This window comes from Idiotropiscis lumnitzeri, chromosome 15, assembly GCF_059441095.1.
Source record: "Idiotropiscis lumnitzeri isolate Australia: NSW breed Sydney's pygmy pipehorse chromosome 15, RoL_Ilum_1.0, whole genome shotgun sequence".
Taxonomy (NCBI): domain Eukaryota; kingdom Metazoa; phylum Chordata; class Actinopteri; order Syngnathiformes; family Syngnathidae; genus Idiotropiscis; species Idiotropiscis lumnitzeri.
In genome coordinates, this window is record NC_142405.1 from 7,097,482 (window position 1) to 7,125,218 (window position 27,737).

At 41.4% G+C, this 27,737-nt stretch overlaps 2 protein-coding genes across 2 annotated transcripts in view; one reads left to right on the forward strand and one right to left on the reverse strand.

Moving 5' to 3' along the window:
• Positions 1–27,737, forward strand: part of LOC148322576 (uncharacterized) — a 47,181-nt gene that overhangs the window by 11,887 nt on the left and 7,557 nt on the right. The gene's annotated exons all lie outside the window — the stretch shown is intronic.
• Positions 7,897–11,381, reverse strand: tob1a (transducer of ERBB2, 1a). Its single transcript, XM_088317213.1, has 2 exons — positions 11,114–11,381; positions 7,897–10,088 (listed from the first exon to the last, which is right to left on the reverse strand). Exon 2 carries the CDS (start codon positions 9,876–9,878, stop codon positions 8,859–8,861), a length of 1,020 nt encoding a protein of 339 aa, XP_088173339.1. The 5' UTR covers positions 9,879–10,088; positions 11,114–11,381; the 3' UTR covers positions 7,897–8,858.

The window sequence follows — 27,737 nt, forward strand, 5'->3', positions numbered from 1 at the left end:
TGGAGGGTTATAAATACGACGATAAACGAACGGCAGTATTATGATATCCTATATCATATCCTGTTAAGTCTATTTGTATCCTTCATTTGCATGCAGGCGCTGACCTGCCTCAACGGTTGGCCCCACGGACGACCTTTAAACTTATAAACCGCCAACGAAACAAACATTATATGAGACTCCTCACAAAAGATTCATGTTCATTGGATTGGGGATCATTTTCATTTAATAGCTTGCAGTCTGTCAATATAATAATAATAATAATAATAATAATAATAATAATAATAATTATTATTATTATTATTATTATTATTATTATTATTATTATTATTATTATTATTAATAATAATAATAATAATAATAATAATAACAATAATAATACTAATTATTATCATTATTATTATTATTATTATTATTATTAATAATAATAATAATAACAATAATAATACTAATTATTATCATTATTATTATTATTATTATTATTAATAATAATAATAATAATAATAATAATAATAATATTATGGCTAAAAATTGTTTTATAGTGAGCATCACTGTCATCACTTTCCCTAATGTGTTGCACTAATACACTTGAATTACAACAACTTTCAAAGTCTGCAGCATGCTCACCCTGGGCTGTCACTAAACATACCAAACATATTTAGTCACTCTATCAGATGGTTTTCTCTAGTTGTTACGGATGGCAGACTCATGCCTGTCCTGCAATTATGTCACTGGGCAACCCAAAAACAAAAGAAAAGAAGAAAAAAAAATCAGGAACACAGAAATCTCAACCCAACTTTTGTTTCATTGGTCGCGTTCCAAAGCAGTACCACCCATTGTGGACCCATCAGAACGTCCCACGCACACACAAAGCGTGCCTACACGCACGGAGTAGCTCGAAGCATCTTCGCTCTGTGTGGGAGAGCAGTGACATCATTTAATCCACCGGCAATCTGTGTGCCAGAACAAACATTCGGCGACAAATACACTAACAGCGTTATTCAGCGATGATTCATCTTTTGTGTTTTGTTACAGTCGCAATCATACAAACGGACATCAATGAAAAACACACCTAAAAGTGTGAGAAAAAGGCCTCCAAAGTAAAACTAAAATGACGAATTCCCAAAACTTCCTGAGAAATGATCATTCATCAGTGTGTTTTCAAGCAAAAAGAGAGAGAGTATACTGTAAAAACAAAAGCGATATTTGTAACATCTCAGCATATGTCAAATGAACACAAATGTATCCTACATGAGCTTCTAATTTTTGTATGGGATTGAAAAAGAACCAACAGTCAATAATTAATGCAATTGACTTTTTCCTACAATGATGTCCAATGTGAAGATAATCGTCTAATTTGGAACCTAAACTTTAAACTTAAATGGACTAGTAGCTTTCTTTTTTTGACATCAGCATCTAACTTCATTGGAGGCTTGCTGCATTACACTGTTGGCTAACAGGAGTGTGCTACATTCCCTAAATCGTTGCACGAGAGAGAGAGAGAGAGAGAGAGATTTGTAAATAATTTAATTAATTAAGTTTTTGACGTTTGCGGTTTCAGCCACCCTTGCTTCTTCTTTTTTTTTTTTTTTTTTTTTCTTGCAGCGTTCCTATGCAAACACCATAACAGCTGCAGGGCAGTAACTCAGTCAAAATGTTTTCACAGTTAGCTGGAAAAAAAAGCTTTGTATACTTGCATATGTAAATCGCCATTTAAATAGCTAATAGCAGCAAAGAAACAGGAAAGGGCGTTTGCAATATTTCCTTCATTTTTCTTTTTTTGACGAACTAAACCGTACATAACTCCAGTTTTAGACCTTTTGTGACGGTTTGCTCGAGTGTAAGAGAAAGTGAAATGGCTGAGATCTGTGCTCAGGCTTGCGCACCAGCATCTTGGGAAGCTTTGGTGTGGAGATAGCTGGAATTCCAGAGCTTTGCGTTTGCTGTTCCAGCTGTAGCGACATTCCCTGAACACTTTCACAAAAGAGATCCAATAAGCTCTGTCTCAGGTTGTTGCTTGTGCTCGGGCTGTATCATTTTTATAAACAATAACTCTCTTCCACTTTGTTTCCATGCATCTTCATTCCATGTCTCAAGAACAATCCTCACTTCGTATCGCACTGAGCTAAACCCGCATTGTCGTCCAGATTTTATTCACACAAGCACTGGCGTGATCTCCTGAGAAGTCGGCTATTTCTGAGCTCTCTGTCTCCCATAAGATATGTGCAAATATTATTCATGGAGTGTTCAAAGCATTCTGAGGTATGTGTCAGGTAAATCCAACTTGACTCTAAGTAGACAGAGGAAAGGTGTTTCAGAAGCATCAACCGGAGAGCAAATTTTGCAGTGACATATGTGAAAAGATCATGTGGATTAAAGAGTTGCGGAGGGAAACTTTCATCAGGCTTGCGTCTTTCTGCTAGCGTCTTGATTAAACAAAATTCAATTACAATGGACAAATGTCAAGCAATGCTGGTCACATTCCATCCATATATCATAGTATCAAATGATTACATTTGAACAATATTCCAAACAAGATCTACTGTCATAAAAATACAATAAAACAATACAAAAACATGCTAGCAGCGAGCCAATGAGCTGGCGGCTAACAGCTAATGTTAGTAGCAACTGGATAGTCTTCTTTTCGTCTAACATTCTTCTTGCAGCACTTCTTGTTGAGGTAGTCAAAGAAAAAGCAACAGACACTTCCGGTCACGTGTTAAATGGAGGCTAAGCTAAGATGCGATTGAATCGAGTTTATCTGCGGCTTGTGTGGCAGCTTCTTTGTGATTTTTCATTCCGCTAACATCAAGTTTTACAGTAACCCTCCATCAGGAATAAGTCATGCTACCAGCGTAGCAGCTGTGGCTAACGTTGGCGTGTAGAGCGCTAATGCTAGCATAGTATTAGCAGTGCTGCTATTTTGTTGAAACTGAACATGCGTTCTTTGTGAATTTGACAATCTCGCTTTTACATGTTAGAGATTGGCATGTCTTTGCTTCGAGACTCGAGAGGGGAATTAGTAAAGTGAGGTATGAGGCTACATTCAAATCTTGCTAGGTAGTTTTAACAAAGCAAACTCCCTCTTTAGGGACATTTCAATCAGTACCTGAGTCGTTTTTTTTTTTTAAATATTTTAACAAAAGTATCTACTTATAAATACAGAGTTTGAGGACTTTTGCCACCTCTGATTTTCCCTCATCTTCAACAAGATCCGCGGTCCTATTTTCTACATACATTTGTGTGTGCAAAATTTAGCACTGCGCTCTATCATGGCTGCAAATCGGCCTCTTGTGAGCATGAAGCTTGTGAGGGACAACAAAAGACTCCTTTGTTGCTACTCTGTCCTATCTCCTTCTTTCTTTGAACACGCATACACACAAGTGATGGATAGCAGGTGTCCACTCCCCCCCTCCCCTCTTTACCTTCTTCCCCTGCTGTCGCTCCCCCACTAGCAGCACCCGTGCCACTGATCTGCAGATTGCACCGCACTGATTAATTCCCGCATGGCAAGCGATGTTTCATGTCACTTGGACACGACTGAAAGTATTTTGTTTCCCCCCGCAAGTACTCAGGAAAGTTAATGGTTGAGGGGTGGGAACAGAGTGGTCTTTGTAGATTGCTGAGAAGTTTAAAAATATGTTATTTAATCCAGAAATAGAGGTGCAGTAACCGCACCATATCCAGATAATGTTGCAAAGGGTTTTAAGTTCTTATCAAACAGTGATATGAATGGAATTTGGTTGGAATAATTCAATAATTGCAATGACAGTGATAGTAAGTTATTTTGAGAAAATGACTGGGATAGAAGAGTGAAAATGGAAGAAAGTATGGAGTTGACACGCGTTTGATGTGGTTGAGGTCATGGGTTCTCCCACACCAAACCCCTCCAAGGCCAATTAAAAAAAAATGAAATAAATATAAAATTACAACAACAAAAATTATTTTAAAAATATATGTATGATAGTCATCAATTTCTTAGAGAAAATGGTAACTCTGCTATAGAAATCTATAGTTGAGATTCGAAACCCGAATCTCAGCTCCATGAGGCAGACATTCCGACCTTGCTGTCCACTGGCGTAATCATTTGTGAATAACGCTGCGTCATGCATACGTTCGCTGTGACCCCACCCTTAAATCAAATTTCCAAACCATATTCACAGAACAGAGCATTTAAAAATACACTTTAATACACAGGTGTCAAACTCAAGGCCCGGGGGCCAGATCTGGCCCGTGACCTCATTTTATGAGGCCCGCGAAGTCCAAATCATGTGCGTCAACTTCCTGTTTCTAGCCCATTTTCTTCCCTTTTAACAACATTGAAATATGTGATATCACCATTTATTTGTTAACAATCCTCCCCTTTTTTTAAATGAATTGAAGAATTGTTGAACAAACAATTACTGACTGGCTTCTGATTGAGTTTATGGGATAATGTAAGGTGATCATACATTTATATGGGTTGACAGTCATAACAGCTCTCTTGACGGAAACCATAACGATGATCTGGCCCGTCCACAAAAATGAGTTTGACACGCCTGCTTTAATATAAGATATAGAAAGAGTTTTGCCCTCGTCGTGTTAGATGGGACCTCCGAAGCAGGTATGGGCGTGGCGTGCTAGCTTGCTAGCGCTGGAAGCCACAATGCGTCAAACGTAGCAGTAAAAGTTAGGGTGGTGGAGGGGGGGGGCTGCAAAGCCTGTACTGTATTTGTTTTTAGTTTCCCTCTGCAGATAAGATCATCTGCAGTTTAAAGGGCTGGGCGCACACACACCAGTGTCTGCTGGGGATATATTGAGTGTACAAAGCAAACCAGACAACTCCCACAATGCCTCATAAATGTTAAATAGAGAAAGTACAAGGAGACAAACCAGACGTGTAACGCATTCCAAATAAGCACCAAAATGCTCTCCAAGACATCACTGCTTTGAAAAATCATGCAGCGATCTGCATACGACGATGCCCGTTTGCAGCTGCGGGGGGAATTAAAATTGAAGGGATGCAAAAGTGTTCCTGTCTACCAGCCATAATTCTTGTTATCCAAATGGGTGTGAGCAACTGTTTCAAACTGTGTCAACACCCTAAGCTCCCACACCGAGACTAGTCAGGCAATGTGATCTTTCGAGAAGAAAGAAAATAAAAGGTCTGATTTCCGAAGCTAAGTTATACGCGAGCAAATAGATCCTCCTATGGTTTCCCCTGTGAGGTACAGATAAGGTGTGGTGAAGTCATGTTAATAGCAAAGCAACATTCCCTCCAGCTTATCATTGCTCAATCAGCCCCAGCGAGCTTCCAGAAATAGATGGGCTGAGAGCGAAGGCAGGCGAATGAAAAGCCATTAAGTGCTTTTTGCTGAGGAGGGTAACATTACCATAAAGTCTTGTCCGCTGGCACCCGCCGCCAGCGCCATTGAGCTGCGCCGTCTTTTTATGGGAGGCGAAGGGCAGACTGGCAGCCTGGCACAAGATGAGCATCGGGAGTGCTGCCGGACTCACCTTGTCCTCGTTGCTATTCTTAGTACAAATAGTGCTTTGTTTGGATTTCTGTCATCGATATCGCCTCGGCAAAAATTCTTGGAGTTAAAACGCGTTAGACCCAAAGCGCCAACGATGTCAAATTGAAATAACCACAGGACGGCTAAATTTCTTTCAGCCTTTAGGCAAACAGTCACGAGGGCCTTGGTGTGTGCTATCAGTCAGGTTGAGCGTCAAGCACTCTGACGGTTGTCTCAAATGATTTAAAGGTCGGAAAGAACGCTCTTGTGAAAATTAAATAGAGAGCTGTTGCTTTTGTCTTTTTTGGGCATTATCATTCTTACGACATAAGTTGCCTCAGATTCTACTCTAGTAAATAATTAATTAATTAATCCATTTGTTTGAAATTAAGGGCAAATATAATGTTTCGATTAAAAAAAAAAAAAATCAAGGATTCTCAGTCGAATATGTTGAGAGCGCTTTTGGAGAAGCACAATATTTTCTGTTCAGCGTTCTTGACTTGTTTATTCGATTTCCAACTGAAGTCTCCAGAGAATACAGTTAGACGTTGTGGAGGAGATGACCTGCTTATTAAATCCAGAGTAATATATTTTCGCCGGTCTCGTACTTATCTAAGGGCTTTTCATGGAACGGTCGGAATGAAGGGAAAAAAATGTTCGAGTCATTACATAACAGCCGCCCGACTCGCGTACACGCTCGAGTCACTATCTTTTGAGCAAAGGACGCAACCTCTCAAGTCAATAACTGTAATCAGGTGACATGAGTATGATAGCACATATAAATCATGTCGTTGTCATGTTAAAGCCTGAGCTCGACAGACGGCGTCCTGTAAATGTATAAACGAGTGCAAAAAGGCATTTTCAGGACGACCTTCCCTTGAGACATTCATCCCGATGATGATAAACAAACACTCCTACCACCACGCTCTGTTGTGCACACAGTATCAGCACACAAACACACACGGTGAACTTTACAGGGCACTATCAGCCACCGCCCCCCCACCCACCCTCGGAGTATCAAGGGACACGCAGACAGTCAAGTGACGATGAGGCGGCCCCCCCAGAGGGATCATGATACACCACGAGGGTTATTTTTAATCCCGGACATTTCAAGATATGCAGCAGCAGCACAAACTCGATGCGGAAAAACGCTCTCAAAAGATTGCGGCTTTTTATTGAAATTCCTCAAAGTGTTTCTTTGAGTGCAAAAAACACGGTGACTTTCATGAACAACATGTCGTCAAACCACTGAACCCTTCGCAGCCAGTTATCCATTGACAAGTCTGCCGAGTGAATTATAACGAGCTGCTTGTGAAGAACATTTGAATTCTGTTTTCTTACTTTGTCGTGATGCATTTCATTAGTTAATGTGTGACTGTGCTGCTGACCCGCGGGGGAGTGATTCCTCCTGGTCCGAGATGCTGCCGATGATTCAGTTCAGGATCTTACTTTTGTGGATTCTGGATGCAACTTTCTGTCCACCTCGAAATGAAAACTTGAGGCGCTCGGTGAAGTGCGGACCTCCTCCAAGGCCATCTATTCATTTTTTATGGCGCTTAGACTCAGTGGGATCGTGGGAGAACATGCGCAGTCCGAACAGGAAAGGCCGGAGCTCGGATTCAAACGAACCACGACCCAAACGCGTCGCCCCACCAACGCTAAAACAGTCCTTAACTTTAACATTTAAAGGGAAAATAAAATTACTTAAAAAAAAATACTTTCTATATGTTGTATGTGCCCCCACTAGTCTCAACACGCTACTCTGATTAATGTTGCATTTATAGAATATGAATTAAGCGGCAAAATCCGATTTTTAGCCATTTCAGGGAGCGGCCATTTTGTCACATGCTGTTGACTGAAAATGGCATCGCAGTGCTAAGGGCTCAGGTAACATCCAATCACGACTCACCTGTTTTCTGGGCTTGGTCATGTGACGTTTCACGCTGATCTTTTAAGCACTGCGGTGTCATTTTCAGTCGACAGTGAGTAGCAGAAAAAAGCAAAATGGCCGCCCCCTGGGATTTTGCTGCTTAATAAATGCTTTATTATTCTTGTAAAGATAATTTTGGGGCTCACCTCTCGTTTAAAGAAAATATTTAAATCTTTTCGATCGATGGGCTCTTCCTCAGACCAAAACTTTATTTTTTGTAAAGTAGTGATTTGCCCATTTGCTTGCTTCCACCAGCAAGAGTTCAAGAGGTTATGACACAACACGGCATGACCAGCAACGCCTTGTGAGTTCCTCATGAAGAGACTAAGAAATGTGCATGCGAGTTAACTTTGTCTCTCACTCAAATTGTGATCAAAATAATATTTCATGTGAAGTGGTGCCCAAAAATCCCCACCTAAGTAATAATTTGAACGTGGCTTCAACGTCCCCACAAAGACCCAAGTAAACAAGCCGTTATTTTCAAGCCTTTTAATACAAACTTAACAAACTATCAGTCCCTGTTAACATGTAAGACACTGACTCCGAATACTTTGTTATACCGTTTTGTTTTATCAAGTATTGCACAATGTAGGTACAAAATTAATATACGATTACATTTTGTCCATAATATAGCAAAAATCTTTTTTACTCTTAACAGAAAATACAACTCTATGCCACCCCTCCCCAAAAAAAGCAAATATTCTTAAATCCCACCACTACGGAATATTCTGCACACAGTCTTTAGAGTAGTCAATGTCTTTTTTTTTGAAAGATGGATTCGTTTTTTTTTTTTTTAATAATTTCAATAAAAAAGAAAACAAAAAGTTGCTGCAGCCATCACAGATCACTGGAGTAGTAAAAAGATATAAATGCAATACCGTGTCGTAGAAACAATAGATACTCTGATATTTTACAAACTCTGTACTAAATTAAATTATACAATTAGAAAAAAGACCAGAAAATCCCACTTAGCTTTGCCAATTTCTTGAAAGATTGGCAATGTCCAGTTCTGTCAAAATACTGAAAGAGGCCATGACTTGTGGTGGTGTTTTTTTTTTTTTTTTTTGTCTTTTTCATTTAAATATATCTTAAACAGTAACATAAAAAAATATTTTGTGCTCGGTTGGCAAATGAAATAACAATAATGCAAGTTGAAGTTTGGATAACCAAGCTTGGACATCTCGTACAACAAGCGTCACCACTGAGGGTAAAAAGAAAAGTTGTAACTCAAGGGGGCAAAGTAGTTCACCCTCGGGCTCATATTCTTAAGACTTGTGACTGAGATCTTATAGCTGACGTCACTTTTCCTTTTAACCTTGACATTCTTTTCTCTTTTTTTTTTCTAAATGTGCATTTGAGTTTGAGACCTCCTTCTACCACCACCACTAGCGGTCACATTATCTGGTCGTTGCTGTGAGAAGTACTAGCTCGGTGTACTAGTTGGCCATGACTGGCTGGAATTGCTGGTTAGAATACTGCATGTTGCTCAGGCTGAAATTCAAGCCATCCATCAGGGACTTGTCGTTAAGGCCGCCGTAAGTCGCAAACACGTCGAAGGCGTTGCTGTACGGAAGCGGGCCCAGACCCAGCGAGCTGTCCCCCGGGAAGAGGGCGCTTTGGTTGCTCAGGCCCTGCAGGTTGGGGAACACAAACTCCTTGGCGTTGGGGGACAGGGCCGAGGGCTTGGCCTGCTGCTGCGTTCCCAGGCCCAGCCCGTAGAGCGAGTGCATGGAGGTGGAGATGGCTTTCTGCTTCAGGAGAGAGTTCACATTCAGGCCCAGGTTGGTGGGAGAGGTGCGAGCCGCCTTGCTGGTGGCGTTAGTGGCGTTGTTGTTGTTGTTGCGCCCGCTGCTCTTCATCTTCGTGGAGCCAAACTTGGTGGCGGCGAAGGTGGCGGTAGTGAAGGTTAAAGGCTGCGTGGAGCGGGGCATGAAAGTAGGGCTGACCGCCGCCGAGTGGCCGAAAGGAGGAGACGGCGAGCTGGAGCCCGGGGAGGTTCCGCCCATGGGTTCGTTGATGGGCATGAAGACCTGCGCGTCCGGATTGAAACTGTTCTTGATTTCCTTGTCCAGATCGAGCCCCCCGCTGCTCGCCGCGCTCTCGTTGCTGTCATCGACGTAGAGCACTTTGACGGGGCCTTTCTCCCCGATCTGGTAGGACACCTCGTAGGGGTCAATCCACACGCTGAGGTCCTGGGGAAGGTTGTTGCGGACATCGTTGATGTCCAGTCCGCTCTCTTTGGCTGCCTTCTCCACCACAGGGTCCACCTTCTCTCCCACGTGGATGCATCTGAAGCCCGAGCCCTTGTATGGCTTGTCCGGGTACCAGTGTCCCTCGTACTTCTGCTTCAGCTGCCGCTCTAGCTCCTCGCCGAAGATGTTGACCCGCCGTCTGGGCAGTTTGTTGTACAGGTACGAGATGATGAAGTTGAGAGCTACTTGGATTTCAAGCTGCATAGCTGACTGCTGACGTTTACCAGGTGAGCGGAGACCGGCCGTGCGTGAAGATGGGTCGATTGGCTTTGCTTGGTTTAGCCGTGGTTGACAACACGGGAGGATCTTGGGGCAGAATGGCCTAAGGGACCGAAACGTTGGTCAAACGTGTTCCGAAGGGTAAAAGTGCGGTACTTGCAGAAGAGCTTTTTTTTCCACACAGTGTGAAACGTTCTGGAAAGGAAACAGAGTGACAAATAAAACTGTTAGAGTCGGATTGTGTAAAAAAGTGTAAAAAATAAAATAATAAAAATAAAAAATAAATAAAACATTTATCTGCTAGAAACCCTCACTGCCTGGGGATAACTGTTCACTAGTTGTAACGACAGCAGAAAATCTGAGCATGCCTTTGAAGATAATGTCCTTTTTAAATAATCACTTTGATTTTCAATCTGTTTATAAATATCTAGATATCTAAAAGTAAGATCTTAACGACATTAGAAAACTAATAAATGTGAATCTGGTTACATAATGTAGCATCCATAAAACGCAGAAGATGGCATTGACTGAAAACAGAGTCAATAACATCCATTGAATTAAGTCATTTGACCATCGAATGACAGTGTTGCTGTGTATAACATCCATAAGAATGGCTACACCCATTTATCTACAAAGCAAAAAGCAAATACTTTATGACAAACAGCACTTTTAATATAAAAATGGAGGTTTAATACAGTAATTACATAAAAAGGCTTGGTCAGTGAAGGCACATAAGATTGACCTTTTTGTTGTACCTAAATGTTGATCTATTGGTTTTGGTGAGGGAAGGGAGAAAAAAAAAGCCATCTCTGTGGTAAATGTACAGCAAAGTATTGCGAAACAACACACTTAGCCTTATCAGCTTGGCAAAGTTCGAGCAATACGCTTACAATAGTGGAGAGCTGCTGGCTTCCATTGATAATTTACGAGCTGACACCAGTGGGGAGCAAAGAGAAAAATATATATATCGCCGACAAACGACAATTTCTATTCAGCAACGCGTCATGAACAAGCTATCATAAAGACATCAGACATCATTTTGGAGGAGAAAATATGAGCCGCACCATCTCGCCCCACACCCAGACACACGAACCTTAACTTTCGTAGACTGACGCAGCAAATCAGCTTAGTAAGAGTTAACAGAGCTTTCAGTACGTCAAGCCAAAATAAAGGCACAAAAGCTCACGTATCACATTTCCAAAAGAGATGAAAATACTCACTTAGAAAAAAGAATCAAGAATTCTCAGTAGTTGTGAAGTACTGTTAGTGCAAATAGTGGAGAGAAAAAAGTAGGAATACTTTCTTCACGTATAATATATTACGATTTTCTTTTTTTAAAAAAGGTTATTCCAGTCGATGAAAAATATCTGCGGATTGCCGATTGCTTGAGTTTCTGGATTTGAAGGTGATTTCGAGTGTTTTTCAGCAGGCTCGGCGGAGTAGCTCCCTCCTTCTCGGGAGTTCAGCGACTTCGACTCCGCCTGGCCGACGATCGCCCGTATTTATAGATTTCCTCCGCCATGGGCACGAGGTAGGCGGTGATGCGGTTACAGAGGTCAAAACAATATGGGTGGCTTCCATTGGCTGGGAATGCAAGCCCCGCCCTTAGAGTATCGCCCGTATCGCGTGTCCATTGGCCGCCGTGCCCTATCAATCTTGAGACATATGATTCCGCGAAATGGGAGGGACGCCCGTGACGAGGGCTTACGTCAGAGATAAGGTTGGGCTGCTGACGGCAAATGGTTAAAATACTGAAGCGACACCGAAAAAAGAGACACACTACACTATCAAATATATACATTATAAAAACACAAAGATTGTAAAACAGCGTGGTGTGGGGGGTGTTTGTTTACATTATACTTCCGCAAATTCGTGCTGCTTTTTGTAATCCTTAAAGAGACAGTATCCTATTTCCTCTTCATGTGACGGTGCCACAATCGCTTGTGAAGGGATTGTACTTGGGAGGAGATTCCCTGCCTGCTGAACAATCGGCTCCTAAGCGAGCAGCAGCAGTGTGTGCGTGGGTGGGTGGTGTTGAACGCTATGTGGAAAACACAGCCGCGATTGGTCCAAAACGGGGCAGGATCCCTATGGTGAGTGGCGAGCCCGTATCCAAGGTGCTGATGTAGGCTGCTGACGTCACGCCTGTGCTCCACGCACGCTGCTGCTGCTGCCAAAATTAAAGAGCACAGACACACGCAGGGCAGCCCCCTATATGTGATCACCATATATATATACATACGTGACGTGAAGTCATCGTTTAACAATGTCATGAAGTTTCTTCATATAAGTGAACCTTTTTTTTTTTTTTTACAAAAGTAATCCACTTTCACATGACAAAATATGAACCTTATGTGTTTTTTTGTGCTGTTCTCGTTGGGCAAGAATTGTTATGTGCTTACTTTTTGGGGGTTATTGTCTTTTTTTATATTTTTTTTTCAAAGCTGTCGTCTCTTAAATTATGGGATTTTACATTAATTACAATATATTATTCAAGTAAATGTAACAAGCTTCCCACAAAAAAAATTAAAAATTTTATTAATCACAATTAATCACGAAAATATTTTGTGAGTAATTAGTTAAAAAATGTAATCACTTGAAAGCACTACTTTCTCCGAAAACCATGTATGATATTAAAAACGACGCAGCATGGAGCATGAGTGGATAGCATGTCCGTCTATATAATAATAATAATAATAATAATATTAATTGATTTTATTTGAAAGCGCTTTTTAAAGTACTCAAAGACACTTTATTATCATTATTATTGTGATCTTGTTTATGCTCTTATGGTGCTGTGAAGACTCCTATTTTTATAGCTTTGAACCTTAACCCACACTCAGGGTTGGATTAATGTACAGGCGTGCATGGGCTAAAGCCTGGGGCCCACTCACGCTGCAGGGCCTCCAAATGGCCATTGGAAAACAACATGTGTACTGTATACTGGTTGGGAAAAAAAGACCCAGTGGCCCATAAACCTGATTGGATAGAATTGTGAAGTTAATTTCGTCAATTACATTCATTATGTTGGCAATTTTGAGATGGCCGCCTACATACAGTACATCCTTGTATTCTTGACTCTTATTACCTAACTACTAGTACAGGCCAATCATGAGAATGTTCCTTGCGGGACCAAAAGTGGTTCCTACTGTAACTTTAACGCAAACCATGTTTTCAAGAACAATTCAAGTCATTCCTATTCAAAATTGCAACAGCCTGCAAAATATATTATTTTTTTCGTGGCCTCTGTTGTGCGTCTGCTTGCCGATGGACAGGGTGGCCTTTCCGACATTCTTCAAGCACTTAGATTTGTCGAGCACAGTCATGTGCTAGTTTTAAAGCTGCAAATATGTGCGAAAAGTCTCTCATGGAAAGCGCAGCGGGGCTCACAGATGACAGATCAGGCAGTAGGCGAGCACCGAGCGAGAGATTAGAAGGTTTGACGAAGCCCCGTGCATTGAGATTAGGGTGGAAGTTAGCACTCATGCGGCTCCGCGGCTTGTTTTGACTGTAAACAGCTCAGCCCAACTAATATACGGAGTGTCCTCTGGGGCCAAAGTCATAGCTGCCACTTTACATTCTGTGCGGGATTCTTGTGCTTTTTTTAAGCACGACAGTATACAATCTGCGTGTATGCATGCCTGTGGTATTTACGGTTATAAAAGACAGACATCACCTGACAGAGAAAGGTCAGCAGCCATAACGAGGCATGCTAAGACTGCTATATTGTCTTAGGGTGTAATCCCCCCCCAATGTATCCTCTAGTCCAGAGCCATTTCTGTCACTTGTGTTTACCAAGGAGTGGAGAACGCCTCCCAACGCACATATGGGAGATTACTCAGTCCTTAAAAAAAAAACGTCTAGATTTTGACATGCCGTTGAAAAATAATATTACATAAGCAGGACGTTTGCAGCGAAGGCCTAGATAACGGCAAGTTGCCAAGAACAAAATGAATATGAGCTGATTGACGGCGTGTTTTTCAAAACACTATTTAAAGACTTGTTTGTCTGCACGGCGTTATCAAGCGAACAGACGAGGAGCAGCTGACACAACATGCAGATTCTCACACACTGCCCTGCCCGCCGCTCACCAATGTTTGCCTCTCCTTCTCCCTTTCTTCCAATCCCCTCTCTTTGCGCCGCCTCGCCCTCCCTCTCGCAGCTCAGACGGAGAGCCTTTGACGTCACGCCGTGTTATTACTTAACACAAGTCAGCACGGCGCCCCGGGCACCGCGTAATACACAGATGCCTGGCTTTCCCTTTGAAGAATAAATGAGGTAGAGGCCCGAATGAGGAAAGGGAGAGGGAATGCTGTTAGTATGTGACAGCCGCTCGACTGGAACTTAGTTTGCCACTGTGACGCAAACATTAAAGCATCCACACTAAAGTGAGAAGCATATACTGTTACTAAAATTAAACATGACGGCAGGAAAGTTTTTGTATTTGTTGACGGAAAGGAAAGTACATTCAAAGGATTACACTGCCTAAGCTCTGAAAACATATTCAAATGATAGCTCGCAACCTTTATTGAGCCAAGGCACATATTTTACAGTCGAAAGTGTGTTACGCAAACATGCAGGTTAATTGTACCCTCTGCCATCTAGTGGAAGAACATGTAATTGCGCTCCAATTCGCCACACGTCACAGGCATGGATAGTTAAACAAAGATAAATTACTTATAGCGAATAAACACAGCTGGGCCTCTGAGTAACCCGAAATACATTTCGGCTGTTCTAGTAGGCTTTTCATGACATTATTGTTACGGCTGGATATCGACTCAAATTTCCCAAATTTATCCGATTCGATTTTTGATTCATGATTTACTTGGATTGATTTTCGATTCAATCAAGGATTTCGCGCGGTACTAATTTTACTTACGCAAGGAAATGTCTTGCTGTGACTAGGTACATTAGTAAAAATATTAATATTTACATGAAGAATTGAAGCCAATGGCTATTATAAGGAAATCGATTAAAATCGAATTTTTTTTTAACCCAGCCCGAATTGTTGTGCTTCCTAGCAGACGCCTATAGTTTTTGTGCTAACAATGACTCCTATATGGAACTGTTTCTAATCCCTCCTGCCTTGACTAAGACTCCAAAAACATCCCCGTAGCGTGATGCTACAACTGGCATGCTTCACCGTCGGTGTCGTGTTCTGTTGGTGTCGAGCAGGGCTGCTTTTTTTTGTTTTTTTTTGGGAATCATATGCCAAAAAGTTTAACCTTGGTCCATAATGCATTTTCCCATATGCGTTTGTGATATTTTGTCACGGTCCTCTGAAACCAGGTGGTCACGAGCCACATGCAACTCTCACATCGTGCAAAGAGAATTTGTTTGGGGCCACATGCCGCGGTTATTTTTCTCAACTGCCACACAAGAATGCACAATTATCTTGATCACCTATTGAGGCTGTTACATAATTCATCCAATGGGAGGCCCTTTGGTCAACATCAATATATCCATCTGATGAGAAGAAAGTAGAAAGACAAGACTGTGGATTGTGGCTTGCACTGTAAAAATGATGGCGGGTTCTACACAAACAATCCCACACGAATGAGCAAGATTAGGACCAAGGGGGCTCCATGCTGCTATCCCTCAGCACTGGATGTTCCCATTAGCGGCCTCGTCACATGAGCGCTTCATTCTACACTTGGCTTGATTGCGTTGCTCCCCCATTAGTCCCAGTCAAACCCACTACGCTGCGTGACCATGATTTATAAAAGGCCAAAGCGCCACCGAGCTTGTCAATTGCGGGGCCGTGCATACACACACACACACACACACACGCACGCACACAAACCTTGTCTCCAGTGACAAAACGCCTTCACCTGTGCCTCAAGGACATGAAAGAGAATCAATTTGGTAATGAGACGTAGACGCTAGATGGAAAGACGAGAGAAAGTATATTTGATGATCTGTGCATGACAATGACTGGCCTCTTCATTTGTCATTTCACCATAAAGGCAGCAAGCCTAATCATACACTTGGTTTAAATCGAAGCATAATTAGTCCCGCATGTGGCAAATGCGTCTTTCAACTCGGGATGACACTTCAAGTTTGTGATCGAAATAGTAAACAGGCCCATGGCTTTGCGAGAGCACGCTGTCTCATCAATTACTCTCTGGAGTTTACTGCAGGAAATGAAAAAAAAAAACAAAAAAAAAAAAAAAATAAAATAAACATTGCTGCTTTAAATCAATGTGTTTTAAATGGGAATGGGAAATAAAACAAGACGCAGATAAAGGAGTGAGGACATTTTGAAAGGAGACTTTCAAGAGATAAAAGTCACTTAATCTGCTGTTATCTTAGTTTGATTCAGATTTATTTTGTTTTTTAAATACAGTTAGAATCATTTTGTGCTTGTCAGAATAATGATAAAATATTTATCACACCTCCGAATTGATTGATTGATTATATAGTGTGGAGTGATCTAGTGACACAGACACGTGTTTAAGAACAAACATTTGAATAGATTGAGATAAATATTTATGTGAAGTGTTATCGCTTTCATATGAGAATATTGTTTTTTATAACCGATTTCATAAGACATCCGAAGTGGACTTGGGGAATTTAGGACTTTTTTTCTAGAGTAATATACGACATTCTATTGAGATAATGGCTTAGAAAAAAAAAGTTTTTTTTTAAGACTTTCTAAAAAAAAAAAAAAAAATTAATAAAAAATACAACTTGATAATCATTCTTACAATTCGCATTTTGTTGTTGTTGTTGCCAAGAACCGCACATTCTGACAATTCCCCAACTTGTGAATGAGCACCCAAGTGGATCACGCGAACAAAAGGATGTCGCAAATTCGACGTGAGGGAATCTCCACTTGCACATCCTAGCCATCTATTCACACCTGTACGCAGAGCTGATTGTTTGTAGTTGGATGTCTTTGAGTGTGGCGTGAACAAGTGCGGAGACGCTCAGAGGTGTCTGGCAAACAATAGTTTGTTTATTGAAAAGGGAGTGGAGGTGTAAGAATGAAAATGAGGGGAAGCACAGAGGTATGGAGGACAGCTGTGGGTTTTAAGAGGAGAAGACGACAAAGAAAAAAGGAGGCTTGAAACGAGCGGCGAAAAAGACAACTTATGATTCTGTTCATCAGTAGCTTGCAAAATGTATTTTATCGAGCAGGCCACACCCAATTAAAAGAAAAAAAAACAACCAAACAAAAGGATTTGCTTCACGTCACTGCGAGCCGGTTTCACAGCCTCAGGACTGCCATGTTTGTACAGTGAATTACTTACGAGGCATCAGGTTTTGCTTTTAGGGGGAATAAAGACTGATTATCTGCGATAGGCCGGCAACCACACCCTTTTGCAACTGGTTATGAACTTTGCCCGCCTCTGATTTTCTCGCCATGCTCCATTTGGTGGAGTCGAGCAAACAATCAGATTTGATTCCGATTTCTTCTTGAAATAAAGTCACACATTCCGTCTAAGTTTGTGTTCAACGGTTCCATTTGCACTGCATCTGATTTTTATTACTACTACGTCCAAGTCCGCCAAAATTAAACAGATTTACTACAGTATCAAAATACTGGAACTATAATATGTACAATATCTGTAGTCCTTATAATGACCTGTAGATAAGCGCTCACAAGGTTGTGAAATTGCCCTGAAAAAAAGCTTAGAGCTCACGGTATGTGTAAAAAAAAAAAAAAAAAGCACAGTCAGCAACCTAGAGAGCACTTAGTGACATCAGTACAAAAGTGGTATGGGTGCTTTAGTAGCGCTGTCTGCAAAGTCTGACCCACTCATCATAATTCAAATTAGAAGTGACCCAGAAAAAGACACAATTAACATTCACTGAGAGAAAGGAAAAGCAAACAGCAGCCAAGCAGCGCGAATAATAAATGAGAGGACAGACAGATGGAGAAAGCACAGGAAAAGGAACAGAACAAAAAAAATAAATAAAATAAAACTGTGGATGAAAAATAAATAAATAAATAATCCTCCGGCTAACGTGTACGTTGGCTTCTCCAAACAAATATGCGCACATTCAGACGTGTAATTGCACCCAGCTGCACTGAACGCTTTTGTGTGTCGTGGATGTCTATTTTAAACCACTCAATAGATAATCTCGTCCTCATCCCAACGAGATTCCTGCTCTCTAAATTACAAATGAAGTATTTTCTTTGGTCTACAACTCCTGATTGTCGTAGGAAACCAGCTGCATCTCATCCCATTCCAATGATATGATCTCGCTCAGTTTACTCATTTCAACTAGACGAGAACATACGTGCATATACGGAGGATGATGGTGGATGGATGATGGATGATAAACAGAAGGTTGTTGCACGGATGACAGGCAGGAATGACGGGTGATTGATGACAAGATGTGGGCCGATCAAGGAGAGGAAACAGTAGAAGAATTGATAGATTGATATGTGAATGGATGAAAGCATGACTCGGGAGGATGATTCGTGGATGAATGAGTGAGCGGACGAGTTGACAGCTTAGTCTGGACAGATGGATGGATGACGACTGAAGGAAGTGGTTAAGGATGGAGAGAAAAGGGGAATAAACAAAGAGAGGGAAGGAAGGAGAAATGATGGATGGGGAGGGTGGCTTGTTGATCGGGAAGAATGGAAGTTGAGTAACGGCGGGAAATGAAGGAAAGATGACGGATGGCGGCATAGATGAGGATGCATGGATCGATGGAGGAAAACATGGATGCATGTTGAGTGCGGGAGTGTGCGTCGCAAGCTGGCTAATTAATAAAAAAAAATACATATAAATAAATAAATATAAGAGCATCATCTGAATTAACATCCAGTGAAGAAAAAGACATGGAAAGAGTGTAGGCTCATCAAATATTTACAAGAAGGCGCATGTCCAGCAAACTTGATGTCTGTTCATCAAGCTGCTCCCGCAGATAAGGGCCGTTCCGCAAGTTCATATTCCACATCCACATCGGCAGCACACTGACTGAAAACTTCGTCTGCTCCTCCGGCACATTACCTGAATCACAATCACGTCGCCTTACACGCAGATACCACATGCCAAGTATTTTTAGAGACAATAATATCAGTAGATGACTCGAGTAAAAGTCTTAAACTATTTAACAGGTGCTGTTCTTAAAGGGGATGTCAAATCCCCCCCCCCCCGGCTTAATTCATATTCCGCAAACGCAATATCAATCAGAATGTCGTGTTTTGACTAACGGGCCTGCATAGAACATATTCTTGTTAAGAATATTTTTGGGTGGACTTCCCCTTTAAGCATCAAAATTACATGTAAAGTAAAATGAGAGATCCATTTAACATCTTGGAAGATAATCGCTGAGAACTATGACTGTGGCTAAAATCTAAACTTGGGCGTCGGGTGTGACTTGCCCCTCCCTCACGACATCAGAATTTGAGCTGCCCGGTGACATCGTTGGCCCGGTTGGCAGTCACATTACGTCCCCACCAATGAGTCGAACTTGGCTTGGGTGCTTATTTTATGAGTATAGTTGGGAACTCATTTCCACGAGCTCCACTTACAAGTCTCCCTAAATCTTCAGATTTTATTTGGTCGTCCCGAGTTACGCAGATGTATCATGGAAAATGTATTGCATTCGCATTTGATTTCGGAAAGGTACTGCAGTCAAAGTGAACATTTTCAAATAACCATGATGTCATGAATATACGACTCCAATGTTCAGTGTTACTCATTTCAAGCAATGAGAAAATCCAACTGTATCAAATTCAGTTTTTGGTTTAAAAAAAAATTTCAAAGAATTATTCATAGATGTTTTTTTTCCTAGAGGTATTGTGCAAGGACGACGGTCCTAAGTGAGGTTAGATTCCCATATCTCAACGTATACGACTCTTTACACAAGCCTTTATCTCCGGCTACAAACATTTTGCCCCACCGCGCATCGACACGAATCAGACGCCATGGTACCAAATTCACAGTCCATAAACCGGCCGCTTTGCTGTCGGCTTTCCAGACATCATGTCTCAGTACGCTTGGTGTGAATATCGGTGTTTGTGTGCGGCGCTGCTCCTCAGACCTCCTGCGGCCTTATCGGCGAGTCATGCGCATACATAGCAACACACACACACACACACACGCCATCGCTGGTAACAGCTAACTGCTCCATACCTGTTTTGGAAACAGATATGGTATCATGGAGGACTTGATGCATAGCTAAAATGAGTTTAGCACATTATCCTCCTCTTTATTTAGAGTTTGTCCTGCAGAGCGTGCGAGGTGAGCCAATATCACATTGCCGCGCTCGACTGGTCACGTTTGACAATCGGGCTCCAAGATTGTGACACCGTTGTTCTGATATTGTCTTACAGCTCTTGTGAGATCTTTAATACAAATTTAAATTGCACGGCGAGCGAGTGGTTAGTGTGATGGTGATGACGACGATTTGGTCATCTTGACACATTTGCATTGGCCTGGAAAGGGGAAAACTGAAACGTGGCCGAGAGGGGGGGGCAATTATTGATGTCAATGCAAGCTTAGCAAATAACTGCAGGCCCAAAACAGATCAAGCCTCTCACAAGCATCTCCCGCTCTCACTTTGTTGACTTGACTTCAATACTTCAGAGTGGCTCCTCGAACCAAAAGCAATCCTCTTTTCCTCAACGCGCTGCTTCATCCTTTGAAGAGGAAGCACCCAGCTGGTGCTCTTCACACTTAACGTATTTGAAGCCGGCGTCGACTCGAAGGGTGCCGCAAACCTCACCCGGCCAATGTCGTTTGATTTTTCCGTGAAACGCTAACGGCATCCCCCAAATATCTCCCGCCAGTGCGACAGCCGCGTCCCGTCTATTCTCCCCTGACCTTTGACTCACTACATCTATTTACTCGCACATGCACAAATCATATTTTGACATAATGGTGTCAGGGATTGTATATTTGGACCGGCGATGGATTGAAGGAGCCGGGACTAAGCAAGAGCGTGACAAGGTCTTGAAGAACTCCGAGAAATGTAAGGAGAGTCACACACGCACCTGAAGAGCAATAAACAGTGGAAGTTTGGAAAAATTCACACACTGTCACTAAAGATGATCGCGAGCATCATATTCCATTCCGTGGGACTGCTGACTAGCATTCTTGTTCACACAACATGCTGCACCCTCAAAAAAATATACAATAAAATAAATAAATTATAAATACATAAATAAACAAATATGAATAAATATTAAATAATAAAAACAAATAAATGGAAAATAAATAAATAATAAATAAATGGAAAATAAATAAATAAATAAACAATAAATAAATAATAAATAAATAAACAATAAATAAATAAATAAATAAAAACGGGGGCTGGACCACTGATATAAATATTCCTTGTAAGCGCCTTGTCCTGGGTGACCAAAGTGATTAAGGCGGTATTTATGTGTGAAATAGTTTATATGACGGATTCTAGCTCACACAGGAGTGCAGTAAAATGAAGTTTTGGTGATCATGTGTGTGGTAACTGTTTCCTTTTTTTTTTAATGAGTTTGTCACGCCACTATTAGATGAAGCAGGCTCAGCACATGCAGCAGGACACAGAGAATGTAATTATGTTAAAAGGTCAAAATCTGAAAATATATAAACAGGATTTCATGATACAGCAACAAACACTTGGATGGAATTCTAACTTGTCTATTTCTATTTATCACATTTGCATCATGATAATTAAATTCCATGCAATGTGGTTTGCTCTGCATGAGTTTCCCTGCCTCTCTTGAACCTAATAAGTCAATTCAAAAGACCGAGCTGCATGCATGAACCGGTTCTCAAGCACTCTCCAATATTTGACGTATCCGCGACGCCCACATCGGACATCAGCGTGATGAACAGGAATAGGGTGCTACGATTGACAACAGCCTCCGTCAGTGTTACAGCCACATAACTGTCAGCGCAATTTCATAAAGCGTCCCCTTCTGTCACACTGCAACTGTTGTTTGCCTTCACCTCCACATAAGCGAAAGTCCCAGCGAGAGTACAGACCTCCAGTCACAGTCACCATGGGAACAACAACCATAAAGTCAGACGGAGACGATGAGTGATGAGCAGACGAGTTGATTTTTTTTTTTTTTTTGTAATGGTTTCTTATTTGGTCGCAGCTCGATAGAAACTTCCCGTGTCACTTTTTTATGTTTTTAAATCCAGACTTACACTATCACAACTACATGCACAATTCTTGGGCTGGTTTAAAAATTCAGTCAGGCTGATGTATAATTGTAATAATGTTCCCTGAGATGAGAGGATACAAGAACCTGCTGTTCGATCTGCTCAAAAACGGCAAAAGTGTCGGCACCTCGCTCATTAAAACAAAACAAAGGATGACTGGTCTTGTCTTCATGATTAGAATTGGAAATATGTGATAAAGTCAAAATCATCCGCGACGCCAAACTCGTGTGATGTCACACTATTTCCGTCACCGACGCAGCTATCATCTTCCTCGCCAGCACGCCAAATGCACACCATCCCGCGGGTTTTCCATTCCGAGCCCTATCACAGCAAATCGAAATGAACTGCACAGCTTGGCAAAAGTTTCCTTTAGTGAAGCACAGCTGTTGGGGAGTAAAAGACTTCAAGCGCAGGAATAGTCGATTGTGATGATCGATGGGGAGGACGGTGCTGACCACGGCGTTAAAGCCTTTGAATGATGGGTGGGATTATAAACAAAATAGCATCACACACAAAAAAAAAAGCAAAGGAACAGCATCAACTTCATTCATAAATGCTTCCAACTCACCGAGCAACCTTGCTTGTCATAATGGAATATTTGCTTTTGCCAATAATTGTATTTTTGCAATTGTCGCAACTCAGGAGTGTCAAACTCATTTTCTTCGCAGCAGCCCGTCGTAGTTATCGTTTCCCCTCATAGTGCCATTATGACTGTGGAAACAATACACTGCAGATGTATTGTCACCTCATCATATTATTGTTTACACAATTGCCCATGTGTTATGTTTATTGTTGGCAACAAGCGGAAATTGAAATTAGAAGTCATGAGAAATGATGGCATGTTAATATTTGATACGTTGACACGATGTCCCACAAAGCCATGGAAAGAAGGCCAGCACGGCCATCGGGAACATAGGGTAAATGTAACTCAAGCAACTATATGTGCACTTTGTGAAAAAGGTATTTGTCAAAAAAAAAAAAAAAAGGCTATGTTAAAAGTAAAGGAATTTTTTTTTTTTTTTTTATTTAAAAAAAAAAAAAGATTTTGCAAGAAACATTCAGTAAACACGTTTGCTTTAGATGGCCACACAATGTGATCCAAGGGTCCAAACCTGACCCGGGGCCTTAATGTTGACACCGGTGTTGCAAATATTGAGCTTTAAAATCTACTTTTTACAAACATATCACTCTGTAAAATAAATAATTAAATAAATAAATAAAAATGTGTCAAAAAATAGTGGAGTTGTTTGGGAGTTACGAATCTGATCACGGAATAAATTTAATTCATCTCAAGGTCCTATTATTTTCCCAAATTGCCCCTCCCCCATTCCAATAGACGCCTCCCCGCATCTGCAATCGAGTAAATAAACAAACCCGGGCCACTATTTGCATTATCCAAATCAGATGAATTCACTGAGAAAGTGACTCGATCGAAACATCAGCGACGTATCACCCAAGTTCACTCCCTTGTTTTTTGTTTTTTTTGGTTTCCTTCTTTGTGTTTATGCAAAGCCCAGCGCTATGGCACGGTCATTCAGAGTGCAGGTCACAGTGACTGCACAAATGTGTTATGTCATCGCGACAAACACTAAACGGGTTACCAATATTTTTTTGCCACAACCTTGCGTAACTTGATGAGTACACAAGTAGAAAAACAAACTGGCGAGAGCTGATGAACTGTAAAAGGGGTTACAGCAACAGTAATGAATAATTGTTTGTGTTGATGTGAAATTGAAATTCCAGGAATTGGGATTTTCTTAGGCAACAACAACTCACATCATTAATCTGCATAAAATATCCTGACGTGAACATTACCAGCTCATTTGTAAGAACATTACATTAAACATTAAAATGTCATTATTTTTCTTGCTGGACCGCCACAATCGGAGCCAATCAAAAGTATGTGATCTATTTCCATGGCAACGACAGCGGCAATATTCTCAATTTGAAATAAGCGTTGCATCCGAAGAAAATGCATTAGAGACGAGTAACGCCTGAGGGAGCCGATATGAACACTCACACAGGCAGAAAATTGAGGTGATGCACAGCCAAGGGTCATGAGAACACAATCCTGTAATTAAAAACTTTTGGATTCCAACTACAGTATGTGTGAACTCTTCAACCTAATTGCTTTTTCTGTCTCGTACTCAGCAGCAAAACAGCTCCCGCGAAAAATTCGTTTGACCATAACGATTAACGAAAAAGTTTGTGTGTCCATAGTGTGTCGTCCTGACCTTACACCCCGCCCGTGTGGCTTGTCGAATGGCGGCCTGAATGCCAGGATTGCCCCTCCTCTTTCTGCACCGCTCAATAGCCTCCTTGTTCCCAGCTCGTATCCTAGAAGTGAAGCTACGCGGAGACAGCATTTTTTTTTTTTTTTTTTTAAACGTGCTCCTTTTGTGCGTAATCACGCCAAGATGCGTGCGGATGGCAACACGCATCCATAACTGCAGAACGGAAGCAAAAGCCTTTGGAGGAGGAGAGGTCACTGGTTGATAGAGTGCAAGCGAACACAAAGCATTCCTACAAACGTGGAAAAGCACTCGCAGAAGCAAAGATAGGACGAGGGGGAGCAAGTGGAAAAATCATTAGGTGAGCTCCGAGGGTTGGTTCTCATCAAACTGTTACTGGCAAAGAAGTCAGAGCTGCACTTTAAAGACAAATGCAGGTCTGAACAAAACCCTCTCATGTTTTTTAATGACATGAGCTGGTAAATGGAATGGTACATGATGGGAAGTTAGAGTAGAGTAGAGTGGGCGGGGCATCATCGCCGCATTCTTGACACCGACACAAAGACGAAGGTATAGGCATGAAGCTCTTAACGAACTGAATTAGTCAAACGAGTTGAACTAGACTAGAGGAAGCATGAATCAGTGGTTTTCATATTTAAAGATTAGGGTTTGACTTTCTTGCGTGCTTGCAAATGTTCTGGATGAACTCCATTTTTTTCCCTTTTTTAACTTCTACACAAACAGTCAAGTATCCAAAATACTTTGGTTCACGAAACAAAGCAATGAACCCCCTCCAGATGAGCGTGTCTAATAAAGTGAGTATCACAGCATTGGGATTGCATTAAATTATACGAGCTGTCAGACTGGATGCCCAGTTCAGAGAAGGCCTAAAGCTGCAACATGAGCGGCCCAGTAATGACACTGCACCCTCAAGGACGATGTACGGCTGCAGGAATGCGGCTCACCTCCAACTTAGACCACACACACAAAAAAAAAAGAACAGATACAATCAATAGAAAACTGAGCTTTATTGCTAAAAATATGTGAGGAGAGGCAAGCAGCTGAGAGGTGACTTATGAGGGCTGGAAATTGGGGGAAAAAAAAAAGGGGGGGGTCAACGATAAAGGTAGCGATTCCTGAACTGACAGCACAATCTCACATTTCCAATGCACCGCGGATGATTTTACATCTCAGTACACACGGGCAACGCATGGAAGCATTGATGCGCCGCTGTAATATGAAACTCGAATTTCCTTGTGGCAGTGTCAGATAAACCGTTAGCATCAGTACTGGCTTACCGTGTTATTGAATCAGTGGCTATTTTTTGGGGAAAAAAACCCACTCGCATGCAGTATAGCTATAGATCCGAGACATAGATTAGACTAAGGTGAAAACTCCAGTTATGATGCCTTAAAAACATGCTGCATCTGAATATATCTAGCTAGCTAGCTAGCCTTCTAGCTTGTTAGCTTTCTAGCTAGCTAGCTAGCTAGCTAGATAGATAGATAGATCTACTATCTATCTAGCTATCCATAGATAGATAGATAGGTATCTATCTAGCTAGCTAGGCTAGCTAGCTAGATAATTGTCTAGCTAGATAGATATATACTCATTTAGCTAGCTAGATAGAACAATATCTAGCTAGATAATTATCTAGCTAGCTAGCTAGATAATTATCTAGCCAGATAGCACAATATCTAGCTAGATAATTATCTTGCTAGCTAGCTAGATAATTATCTAGCAAGGTTATTGTAGTTGTCCATGTAAATTTGCCTGGTGTTAACAACAGCATGATCGTCCTCACCATCTTTGTTGAGTAATAATGAGGTCAATGTGTGGTATGACATCCATTTTTGTCTTAGTAAGACAAAATATGTCACTGTCATAGCCATTTAGATCAATGTGATGTAAACTGCAGAGCAGCCATCGTTGCCGTTTTCATTTCATACCAGCCCCTCAGAGTATTGCAAAACAGGACAAGAAGGGGAATAGTTCCGAAAACAGCCAGAGGATGTGAGAGTTGAAAAACTGTTGAGTCATGAGTGCCCTCTAGGAATTCTGAACACATAATCGATATACCCGTGAAGGCTTCAGGCAGCAAATTGCAACCAGGGCTAGTCGCGTACATCTCATTCAGGTCCATAGAGAGGAAAGGAAGTATTTATAATCGCATTCACATTATTATTTGTAAAACGCATGAAAGCCGATTTAAAAAAAAAACATGAAAGGCTGCATAAACCACATAACACAAGATGAATAGAAATGAAATGACGTTGGCGTGCAAAATCATTGTTTGCCCGGTGTGCCAGGATGTCGGCTTTCGCTATCTTTCAGACGCCGGTTCCGTTCGTGAAATGTTGGTTTCTGTGGTTCCAATTTGACACGAAGGCAGCGTGAAATGGCTCACATGAAAATATGTGTAGGCTTTGTTGTAAATTGAACACAACTAAGAAGCATAACTGTGCTGTGCTCATCCACACTTATCTGTGACGTAAATCAGTGGTAGCAAGTAACAAAGTACACGTTTGGTTACGAAAATATATGTGTAATATATAAGTTATTTTTTTATGGAATGTGTATTTACAACATACATGTGACAAAGGATATCTGTATTTTCGACTCCTTACGTTGTCAAAATTGACTTTTTTTCAACCTTGACACACTGTAAAAAAAAGTTGAGTGATAATTACTTGAAAAATCTTATTTAATTCTTTTGTCACTTTACAAATTTTACAAAAAGAGTTTTTGAATCAATTCTAAATTTAAAGCCCTCTTTTTCTTTTTTTTACTCAAATGTTAGTAATTCCGCCCCCTAACTGTAATATCGCCATCGTCAGACTCGTGTGAGCACTCAGCCCCCCTGGTCAAGCACCGTCCACCTCACGGACCTCAGCACACCTTACACACAAGCCTGGATGTGGCATATAATTACCGCCTGTAATTACGCAATCTGCTTTCTGCCATTGCCAGTTCATAATATTAAACAAAAATAAGTAGAACAACTCAAAGAATCCACAAAGTCAAAGCCCACGATACTACGCTGTGCTCATGCATGCTACGTCAACATGTCGAATGATAGCCGTCTCTGTGTGGTGGAACGCTTAGTCGTTCTACTCTCATTGAACAGAAAATTAACTTGAAGGACAAAATCCAGGATATTTGTACAATTTGCTGCTCTAAATTAAAACCGTTGCCCATTCTAGTTTGCAACGTGCTGAAAATGTTGCAAACATGCAGGCCCTATGCGTCACACGTTGCACTTTTTACTCACTTCCTCCGGTCATGTTGCAACTTTTCTCGTTTCTGACCTATAATGTCAAACTGCACGCGGCCTCGCTGGAAGGCAACATGAAGTGCCAGCTTGAGTGTTTACGATGCAAATAACAAGCTTGTGTGCGTGCGGCTGCTCGGGATTCGGAGGCTTGCTCTGAGCGCACGAGAGTACAATGTGGGAAAGCTAATATGCGAGAGTAGAACAGCCT

Coding starts and splice junctions, on each gene's coding strand:
- tob1a (XM_088317213.1), bottom strand. CDS start 9,878: ATGCAGCTTGAAATCCAAGTAGCTCTCAACTTCATCATCTCGTACCTG.